The 12,004-nt window shown below is 32.6% G+C and overlaps 1 protein-coding gene across 5 annotated transcripts in view; it reads left to right on the forward strand.

Annotated features, from left to right (window-relative positions):
- The window catches only part of cno (adherens junction formation factor afadin), a 196,498-nt gene that overhangs the window by 163,041 nt on the left and 21,453 nt on the right, over positions 1–12,004 (forward strand). For all 5 annotated transcript variants that reach the window (XM_085823563.1, XM_085823561.1, XM_085823562.1 and 2 more), the window contains 2 exons: positions 214–351; positions 4,708–5,137. In XM_085823563.1, the coding sequence (XP_085679689.1) occupies positions 214–351; positions 4,708–5,137 (568 nt within the window). The remainder of the gene's footprint in view (positions 1–213; positions 352–4,707; positions 5,138–12,004) is intronic.

Genomic DNA, 12,004 nt, shown 5'->3' on the forward strand with positions numbered 1-12,004 from the left:
CTGTATTTCAGTATTTAAAATTGAATTATGGTGATTCTTGGTTTTAGCATTAATCCCAGTACAAGGATAATTTTCAATTGTCTGTCAACAATAGTTAAATCAGAGTTTATTTGTAACTTTTTATTTCCATTTTTAATTGCTTGAGTTTATTTATGTTTTTTTAATTATTTATGTCATAAGACACTTTATTCAACAAGTCTCCTTCATGCATAGGACCTCGTCGAATGAGTGAAAGAGATATTCCTTCAAGATTAATGAATGAAAATGGACAGGATAGTAGATTACCTGCTGTTCCAGGCCATTTAATGCCTCCTCGAATGCAGGGCAGCAAGAGTGTACCATCACTGAATAGTAAGAATCCATGATTTGAAAGTCAATTTGTGAATAATGAGAAAGGTCAAGATTGAAGTTTAGGAAAATCATTAGTGATCATAATTAACTTTTAACTTAAAATTAACTTTCTTCTAATGGACTATGTTAATCTTTCTTAAATATTTTGATACCATATATGCACATTATCATGACCTGAACATTGTTTTCTTGACGTTTCTCAATTTGCAGTGAATTTAGGCTTTTTATTGTCCTTCAGTTTGAATAAATCCAACAGAGCAGTTTTATGCATCTGTTATTGTGACAGAACTCTTGATTCAGTTAGACAGCAACACATATGTGCCACATGTGTAGAAATGGGTGGAACGAAGAACTGCTATGACAAATGTATAATATGTATGCCATTGTGTTGGTAGAATTTGTTCCCCTTATTCCTATTTTCATTTCCACAATCTTTGAAATTTAATTAAAACATAGAAATATGTTATATACTTCACACACATATATATCTCTTGAGAACTTTCAAAGAACCTTGAAAAATAAAATGTTTGAGTATTACAGTAAATTTAAAAAATATTTTGTATTTTGCTAGAGAAAATTAACTCTCATGTCCCTAAAAGCATTACCCTGCTATGGATTCTTTTCTTTGTTAAATTCAAGAATAATAGACACTGAATTTTTTATACATTAATTAAAGCACTTTAAATTAGGCATAAAATTTTATGAAATCAATTAATGCTGTTGAAGTAAAGAAATTTTTTTTTATAAGACTATTCAGTAGTTTCCAGCTTTCAATTAAATTACATACTATAGCATAAATTTCAACCTTTATTATGTAGGAAAACTGGCTTGATCTTATGCTAAATTTGTGTATACATTCATGTCAAAATTAGCAGTTTTAGGCAGAATTAGCAGTTTCTTATAAAAAATACTTTTATAGGATGCATGATATTTTAAAATTTTATGCACGAAGCTCAGAAAATGTATTTTAATTTTTAAGCATCCACCTCATTGTGATTAAACTTTTAGAAGGCAGTTATGCCATTTAAAGTTCTTTTTTTTTTTCTGTTAAAAGTCTTTGTTAGTTATCGAAAAATTTCTTTAAAATTCCATAAATTACAAAAGAGTGCATGGTGGCTACCTTTTTATAAACCTTTGATCAGGCTAGTCTAACACAGACCTTTTCCCAAGGGGGGGGGGGAATTTTTTTTTGACCATTTTACCAGAATTTCTTAGTTTTGATCAAATAAAGATAATAGAGGAAATAATCATTTTTGTTCTTGCTATGGAACAAACTGGAAAAGTGGGGATAATATGAAATTTTTTTAAATACATTTTCTCCAAAGTAAGTGCTAATCTAGGGCTGAATTTTGCATAATTCTCAGTTGAAGTTGCCTTGTTTTCCGTACACTTATAAATTCATGGCATTCTAATGCTTTTGGTTTGCATAACATATTTAATAAAATATGTAGTGTTGTTGTGTATTTGGAAATTTATGTTCCAAAAGTTTTTTTCAGCTATATATTTTAGAATTTAAATAGTAGAATATCTGTGGAATACAGTATGCATTTTCTATAGTTATTGTTTCTGATTTCTTTTTGTTTTAACCATTATAAGCAGCCATACTTTTTCAGTGTTCAGAAATTCCCTTGTAATGTTTTTAGTAATTTTTTTATTTAGATTTTGGTATATTGTTATTGATTTTGATTTCATTTTTATTCACATTTATAATGTTTATGACATATAAAATGTAGGTACTCTCTGATTATCCACACTGGAAATTGATGTAACTTAGCCTGAATGTCTGCAAAAGCTTTAAATTAAAAAGACGCATAAATATTTTGTTGAGTACTGTTGCTACACGTTTTGTAGCTTTTAATGTGTAATTATTCTATTATCATTTAAGAATCTATGTCATAAATTACATGTATTTTAAACTGTGACATGTTAATAGATTGTGATTTTAATAGTGCATTTTTAACAAATATTTTTAAAAGATAAATTTACTAGTGGCCATGTAAATCTATAATGAGTAACTACCTAATTTAATTATTGATAACTAACTCCTTACCCTTAAAAATTATCTCTAATTCTAAGCGAGTTATTGCCTTTCATTAATCCTTATTGTGATCACAAGATAAAACACAAAAAAGTAAAGCTTATTCTTCGCATCTAGCGTGAGTTTAAATAATACAAAACAACTTATCACCTCTGGGGCCTTTGAAAACTTAAAGTAAATTAACTGGGTTACAACCTCTGGAACTCTGCGGAAAGCTACTACACTAACTGCATCAGACAGGGCCCAACTAACTTTCAAAACTTGCCAGCCATGCCTACATCAGGCCTTTCAGGTTTGTTCTGATCAGCAGATCTCTCTCAAGGCAAGCAGCAGTGGTGACAACAACCCGTTTTTTGTTACAAATCATGCTGATTATGATTTTACGGTTAATCTTTGGATTATGGTAATTTGGCGACCAACCCTGCTACAGCAACTTGCTAGTTTTTGTTTGATGCCATTTTGTTTTCACGAAGTAAAGGGCTTTTTTTTTTTTTTAACTCAACATTTTTTTTCTAACAATGGGCTAGCCGAATTACGCTTATGCTAGAACTTTTATGGAACAAAAGTGCTTAATCATGACGAAATTGGGACAATATGCAGAATCGCCCATTGCTTGCCGTGTTTCTAAGAATTGCACATACACGATATCATCCATGTACACGTCGATCTATTTTCACTTAAAAAAACATCCCAGAATTGCACAAAAATGGCATTGCGCACACTCTTGACTTTATCCATGTACACTGCTAAAGTCCTAACTAGTAACCTTTATCGCCTTACCAAAATGTCACCAAACTACCTGTTACCATATTCCAAAGATTAGCCGATTTTACTTCTCAATTTAACATATGCTGCTCAACATAAAATCTACCTGCTGTTTTCTAAACCTCTAGTCTGAGCAAGTATGTGACAAAATGAGACATAAAAGAAAACATCAACATAAAGCTAACTGGTAGTCAAACGTAAATAAAATGTTGCTTATCTTCTTTCTAATGTCCCAACTATTATAAGTGTAAAATATTTTTAATGCTACTTGATAAATTTCGTAAAATTTTATTTCATTCTATTGTGATGTTGGGAGGCCCCAACTTGTCAGCAACAGTAGTAGTGACTGCTATGAACTGGAAATTACACAGACTCTTAAGAAGGGTTTAACTCCCTTTTTATTTCACTTTAGAAATCGCAGTTGCGTTCACTCGACGCTCTCAAACTGCGCCAACCCAGCAGTTAAACAAAAATAGAAAAAGTACAACTAAAAATAAATGACAGGATGCACAACTAAGGAAGTCACTATCTACGAGGCTCTATAATTGTAACCATCTTAACTGTGTTCTAAGATACAGCTGAGATTCAGCAAACTTTCTGATTAAGAATTTGAAAGATTTAACGAACTGTCGAAATAGGCATACAGGCCGAAACGTGCGGTTCTTAAACTTTCTACCAAGCAACCTTCACGCTCGTGATTCAAGAAGCACACCTACAATCTCGTTTCCCTTCTACTTAACTCAATTTACTTCTGCTAAAAATTTGAATACTCTGCGCATTCTACTACGATTTACATACTCTGGCATTGGCAATTCCAGGGGAAAGTAAAGGCTTGACAGGAAAGATAGCTTAAACTTAAAATAAATGTTAGTTAAAATAAATATAAACCCTACACTACCTATTAGGTGCCTCCATAATAAAGAGACCACCACATCCCTCCTTGTATAGATTAATGGACTGGGTTACATCTGTAATTCTTCACAATCTACCATTGGGAAAAAAAAAGTTATGTTTAAATAGTATTTCATCCTACTTATGGATCTATTTATTTTTAGGACGGTATTACAAAAGTGAAGTTCAGGCACAGATGGTATTTTTAATTGAATTTATTTAGTCCTCATTTGCTCATAGGTCCTTAATTTTTTCATTAATGGTCCTTAAAAGTACTTAATTTCTGTGTGTAGAAATGTGTGCAAACCCTGTTTATATTTAACCGTCATTTCACTTATTAGTGTTTTTTATATGCCAAATATTTTTGCCCTCATAAATTTTTTTGTTTTAATTTGTGAACAGAACAGCACTTTTGAAATATAAAAAAAGTAAACAAATGCTTTCCACCAATTCACTAAGTTCCAATGAATTAACGACTGTTTCTGAGGGTACAAATAATCAGAAAGTACCAAAATATACTTATAGTTTTAATAGTTAAAAATATGCATAAGAATTAAAGTTCAGTGAATGTAAAATATCTGGACTATTTCTTTAAAATCTGATTTAGATTACTATGAATTGCATCTTATTCTTCAGTGACTTGAATCTATTTTGCTTTATAGGTAACCATGAAGCTGACCACATGAGAATGCAAACTAATGGCAGCATTCATTCTCATGAGATGTACAATCCGGCATATAGCCGTACATCGAGTACTGCTTCTATACCTAAAGCAACAGAATATTCTGATCATAACTCTCGTTCTAAATCAGCACATAATCTTAGACAAGATATACCTGCTGATCCAAGACTTCCATATGGAAATCCTGTGGATGATCAAAATCCACCACCTTATCCAGGACCTCCAAATAATATCAATAGTCGACCTGTTGCACATCCAAGCATGCACCAAAATCAACCACCAGTGCACCATTCTCCTCATGTGCAGTCAATTCCTGCATCCATTGTGCAAGAAGAGAGGCATTATCAAAACATAAGTATGTACCAACAGCAGCCTTCGCAACAGCCAAATCCCTACACTCTGCATGCCAGGTAATTATGTATTGCTTTAAATATCAGGGTTTATATATACAGTCAAAAGTCCTTAATCCGGAATGATCTATAATCCGGACCTCAAAGCTACAAACTTTTTGCACATGCATAAACGCATTATGCATTTATGCACACGCATAATACCTTTACACATGCGCGTTTAATTTATAACGGACGGTATAAGCTAAGCTAAAATTATCTAATTATCCATTTCAGTTAATGTTGCAGATTGCGTTGTTCCTTAATCTTTGAATTGGAGCCGGCTTATTATTTTTTGCAGACTGTTAGAGCAGTCTATAAAAGCAGTTTTATAAAAGTAAGCTTGAACTTTCGATTATGTCAAAAAAAGTTTCCGATTCTGGAGCTGCCAATGGATCTACAAAGAGAAAGTATGTTTCAAACAAAAAGTGGAATTCCTGCAAAAAATGGATAAAGGCATATCCTTTGTTTCTCTAACCATTCTGAAATCTGTTTATCAATTTCACCTGCTCTGTGGGGAGGGGGGGCGTCGCGTCCGGCAATTAGCTGGAGTTGATCTGCCAGCGCTATCCTTATCTTCAGGGCAGATGTTTTTATTTTATTCGGCTTATAATTCCTTACTAAATGTAGTATTTCATCTCGATGTACTCCTTTGACATGATTTGATTTAAATCAAATTCCTCGTCATTATAAATATCACGAATACACATCAAATAGTTTTCTGGTTGCAGTTTTCTAAATGATGATCTATAATCCAGAAAAACCGACAATCTGGAATCGCCGAAATCCCGACGAGTCCGGATTAAAGACTTTTGACTGTATATATAATTTCTCTCAACCTTGATATCTTAAATGTAGCTGGTTTATGTTTCTGTCCTAATTTTATTGTTTACAAAAGTATTTGTAAGCTTGTATACAAGGTATCCAAAATAAAAGTATACTTAAATTGAATTTCAGTGCAAAACTGCTTTTATTAGCAAATATATGAAAATACTGCATTGGGCCCCAAGTAAGTGCATTCTCAATGCTGGCAGTGTTATATCTGGCTTTCTGCCAGATGCAGGCACAGTTCACTTTTTTCAATATAGTCCGATCCCATTTTTTAGCTAGTTTGTATATACATTCGTTAATGGCATAATGTAAAATTCGACAAAGAGATATGCTTTACATATGATTCTTATAGAAGTTCTTTATTTGCTCTTTCTCTAGTATGTCTTTTTGACTAATTTGATATTGTATGCCCCTTCCAAAATAGTCCTAAACAAAATTTGCAACCTAAGAATTAAACATAAACATTATTTTCAGTATATCAACCTGATTCAAATTAGCTGCTTTTTTTAAGATTTGAATATAAGCTTATTTGGAACATATTGCATAATATTAGGTTATAGAATCCATTTTATCTATTTAAATTATTATTTAGGATATTTAATTATTTAAGATGTATGCAATGATAAAAAAGTGTTCTAGGTAGGCTGTGTTCTGTAGTAAATTGTGTCTGAAAAAAGGTGAAGTAAGAATGATTTATTTAATTTTTGACAGCAATATTTTTTGCGTGATACTGAACTAGATGCTTTGACCATCTAATTTTGAATTGAGAGTACATAAGAGTTTAGCCGTTTTAAAGTAGCATTTATAGAAATGTTTCAAATTGTGACATTCCATCTGTGGTATATGATTTTGTTAAAACTGTATTAAAGAAATAAAAATAACTGCCTTTTCTTCACTTTTTGTAATTGAATAAAAACTTAATTTAAGTTCTGTATCTTTTTCTTTGCTAAGACTAATGTTCTTAAAATAGCCGTCATTTTCATAATAAAAAAAAAAATAATAATAATGAGGATGCCATTTTTTACCTCTTGTGAGGCAAAGTATCTTTGAAGTACATTATGTATTTTTTTTTTTTTTTTTTTTTTTTTAATTTTTGAATAAGGATATTGCATGTAAGAACATATAGTTTTTGCTGTGATATATATTAAGTTTGCCGCCCAGGTAGTGGTTAGGGTAGCCCTACTCCGATACTGAATGGCCCAGGTTTGAATCCGGGCCCTTCACAATTCATTTACAGATGTTGGTAAATGTATCGTGTTTATGCAGCATGAGGGCACTCTAAATATGCAGCAAGCACAAAGTGCTTTCAAGAGGTTGGTAATAGGGGAAGAGGGATGGGTGTTGTGTAATTTGAAGAAAAAGGCTAGAGGGCGCTGTTGCTCGCTTAGTAAGAGAATAAAGTTTGTTCTTGTTGAAGGCGGCGGCCTAAGAATACGCTCTGTATATAGTAATTAAAATATTGTCAAAAATGAAAAAGTGTTAAAATTAGTAAACCCACTGAACCACCATCATCTGATTTGGAGATGCACAAAATTATTAAATGGTGCATCGGCGTAAGGAATTAAGGCTTTGTGAAGATTTTAGGTGTTCGATCCAAGTGTTTCGATTTCAATGGATATTTCATATTCAAGTGACAATGGAATTCCAAATAAAGGTAGGGAAATCTTAAATTAATTATTTAGTGATTATTTGTAGTACATTAGTAAGTATTTATTATTGCTGTCGTGGGTGTATTTAAATTAAATAAAATGGAAGAAAAGTTAGATAGATTGAAACGTAAACGTTCCACATTGAGATCGTCTGTTACTAGGTTAATTAAAGTGATTGAAGATAAATTAAAAATTGAAGGGGAGGAAAATTTGATTAAAGAATTACGAGAATTGTTTGAATTATTAACCGAAAAGAAAAATAGTTTAAGAATGCTTGATGATGAAATACAAGAGTTAATTGATGTTAACTTAATTGAAGAAGATTGTAGTATAAGCGAAGAATACAATGACAAATGTATAATTGCTTGTAGTCAAATTAAGCAGTTTCTAGGTACGGTTACCGCAGTACCGCCAGCGAGGAATCCCCAAAGTTCTGATTTAAACCAGTCTAGTGGTAATGGAATTTTGCATGTAAGTTCCAGTTCTAGTGGGAATAGTACGCTGAAATTACCAAAATTAATGATTGATAAATTTTGGGGAGACCCCAAACAATGGAATGAATTTTGGAATAGTTTCGAAAATTCGATACATAAAAACGAAACGCTTTCAAAAATACAAAAATTTGTATACTTAAAAACATTCTTAACGGGACAAGCTTCGAATGTTGTGTCAGGCTTTGAGTTAACAGAAAGTAATTATGATAGTTGTGTAGCATTACTAAAGGACAGATATGGTCGAAAAGACCTGATCATTAATTCATTCATGAATAAAATTCTCAATTTAGAAGCCGTTAAAAATTCTGCTAACGTAAAGGCTTTACGTAAATTATATGACGAATTAGAAGTTTCGATTCGTAATTTGGAAACTTTAGAAGTAACTTCTGGCTCATATGGACATTTATTAATTCCAATATTATTAAAATTAATTCCGGACGATATAGTTTTGGAATTTAATCGGCAAAGACGATCGAAAGATAAAGTTGAAGTTTCGGAATTAACACAATTTATTAAAACGGAAATAGAATGCAGGGAAGTTTCAAATCTAGTATTAAGCGAAAGGAAAAATACTGTGCCTCCACGAGTCGATCAATCAAAATATGAAACTAGAAAATATGTAAAAAATACACCCACGGCCGCATTTCATACTGCAGTTAACCGAAAATGCATCTTTTGTGATAATTTGCACGAGTCATTTAAATGCGAAGTGAATGTTTCTGATAAATTAAAGAAACTAAGATCCGAAAACCGCTGCTTTTCTTGTTTTAAAAAATTCCATATATCAGAAAGGTGCAGAAATAAAACTAAATGTAATAAATGTGGCGGTATGTATCACAATGAATCGATTTGTACTAATAAATCCCTTGTAAACAAAAAGTTGGAACAAGGTTATTCCAAAAATGAAACTGAATCTCTGACTTTGAATTCTGAGGAAAGAAATAAAGTTAAAAACTTAAAATTGATTGCTTCTGTTCCTCAATGTGATAATAACAATGACTGTAATGCCAGGGAAATATTATTACAAACTTGTACAGTTTATGCTTGTTCTAAGTATAAATCAAAATTAACTAGATTAATTCTTGATCAAGGCAGTCACAGATCCTTTATAGCGAAAAAATTGGCCGACCATTTAAAACTTACTCCAATCCGTTATGAAAGACTTTCTGTTTATTCATTTGGTGCGACGAAGGCAATGAATCATTCCTATCCGGTCGTTGAAATCGAAATTCAGAATTGGAAACAAAATAATAAAATAAAAATTGAATGTTTGATCTCGGATGTTATTTCCTCGGCGTCCATCAGTGTGCCTAGTAAACAAATTGCAGACTTCATGGAGCATATGGGGTTGCAGATCGCCGATTGCACAAGAAAAAATAACATAGGTGTTGAGATATTAATTGGGGGGGATGAATTCTGGAATGTAGTTTATTCTGAAAGAATTAAAATATCTGAAGGGTTGTACGCAGTCAGTTCTGTGTTTGGTTGGGTTGCCGCAGGAATCGAGAAAAATAAAACAAACAAAAATTGTTCTGAAAATTTAGCGGTAATGACAAACACTGTTGTGTTCAAAGATTTAAAAGGTTTTGGGGAATTAGAACATATGGGAATTAATGATTCTGATGATTATTCCGATATTGACTGCGAAATAGTAGACCAGTTTGAAAGAAATTTGCAGTTTAAAAACGGAAGATATGAGGCAAATTTAATCTGGAAATACAGTCCGAATAATTTAGGAAATAATTTTGAGGTAGCTAAGAAACGATTCGCAAACCTTCACAATAAACTAAGTAAAACTCCGGGGATTTTTCGGGAATATAAAAATATAATTGAGAACCAGATATTAGAAGGAATTGTGGAGGAATGTCCAAATAATGATTCAAATTTGGAATATTTTATGCCGCACCGAGCAGTGATACGACCTAGTGAAACTACTAAGGTAAGAATTGTGTACGATGCTAGCTCAAGGACAGAGGACAGGAATTCGTTAAATGACTGCCTTGAATCGGGACCTAATCTAAATCCAAATATACTAGACATTATGTTAAATTTTCGTAAGTTTAAGATAGCGTTTTGTGGAGACGTTGAAAAAGCCTTTTTGATGATAGGAATTGCTGAAGGTGATAGAAAATTTCTAAAATTTCTTTGGTTTAATGAAAATAATGACTCCTTTAAGATTATGCAAATGTGTCGCGTAGCTTTCGGTTTGACTATATCTCCTTTCATTTTGGCCGCCACTATAAAATATCACATTCGAAAATATAAAGATAAAATTCCGGACAGTTTCCAAATGTTAAATTCTTCTGTCTATGTCGATGACCTATATTTTGGAGCAGGAACGGTTGAAGATGCATATCGGTTATCTGTAGATGCGGTTAATATATTTAAGGATGCTGGGATGAATTTCAGAAAATTAAGAACTAATTCTAAAGCATTAAACGATTTATGGGTCTCAGATGGGATTAAGGAATCAGACAACAAATTAACTAGTGAATCGAATTTCTTAGGCATGATTTGGAATTCCATTGAAGACGATATAAAGTTAAATTTAAAAAATTTAATTGACTTTTCTACTGGAAACAATTTTGCTACAAAAAGGAAACTTTTGCAAAGCATCGCCCAAATATACGATCCATTTGGATTTATTGCACCCTTTGTTATTCGGGCAAAAATTATTATGCAAGAAATCTGGTGTTCCGGTTCTGACTGGGATGAGGTCCTTCCTGCAGAGATTAAGGACAAATTCAACATTTGGCGGGAGGAACTTAATGATTTAACTGAAATATCGATACAGAGAAATTTCTTTGATGACGATCCAATGAATATAAGCCTTCACCTATTTTCGGATGCTAGTCCTAAAGCATATGGGGCCATCTCATATTTCAGATATTGTACGAGTGATTCTAAAATTAAAACTTCCTTTATCATGTCGAAATGCAGAGTTGCACCTTTAAGAGCAATCACGCTTCCTCGTTTAGAGTTAATGGGAGCACTCATGGCTGCTCGAATGTATAAATATTTGAAAAAATTATTTGGTGATTTAATTGAGGATGTTTATTTTTAGAGTGATTCCGAAATCGCCATTACTTGAATTAAAGGTTCGCCAAATAATTGGAAACCATTTATCGCCAATCGTGTTACAGAAATACAGAGTATATGCAACAAAAAATTGTGGAACCATTACGAAGGGAAACAAAATCCTTCCGATTTACTAACTCGAGGAATTAGTGCTCAGTCACTAATTAAGAATGATTTGTGGTGGCATGGGCCACACTGGTTACGTTTTCCTATTGAAAACTTTCCAAAACAAAAGAAATTAAAACCAAATTCAGAATCGTTGGAGTTAAGAAAAAGTATTATTTTGACTGCATCTGTAATTAACAATGAATCCCCAATTTTGCATATAGAAAAATTCAGTTCTTTAGGAAAATTACTTCGAATTACTGCCTATGTATTTAGATTTATTGGGAGGCTTCGGAAAAGGTCTACAGAAAATGGACCTTTAAGTGCTTTTGAGATTAAAGCAGCTGAACATTATTGGGTAAAAATTACGCAACGAGAATCATATCAAGTGGAAATAATTAAGTTATCAAATAAAAAATCAATTCTCGATTCTTCCATCTACTCCCTTAATCCAAGGCTTGATGAGGAGGGAATTCTTCGGTTGAAAGGTCGCATTCAATTTGCAGACTGTCACGAGAATTTAAAACATCCTATTCTATTACCCTCAAAATGCAAGTTTACCGAGTTGATCATCATGGACTCGCATGAAAGGGTATTCCATGCTGGACTTAATTCGACACTAACTCAGATCAGAGACAAATATTGGATCATTAAGGGAAGACAGCGTGTTAAGACTATCATCAGCAAATGTGTGATATGCAAACGATATAGTGCTCGCCCTGGGGTACAGG

The sequence above is a fragment of the Stegodyphus dumicola genome, chromosome 9, assembly GCF_044657685.1.
Source record: "Stegodyphus dumicola isolate Sdum_Otavi_A_Nest chromosome 9, ASM4465768v1".
NCBI lineage: Eukaryota > Metazoa > Arthropoda > Arachnida > Araneae > Eresidae > Stegodyphus > Stegodyphus dumicola.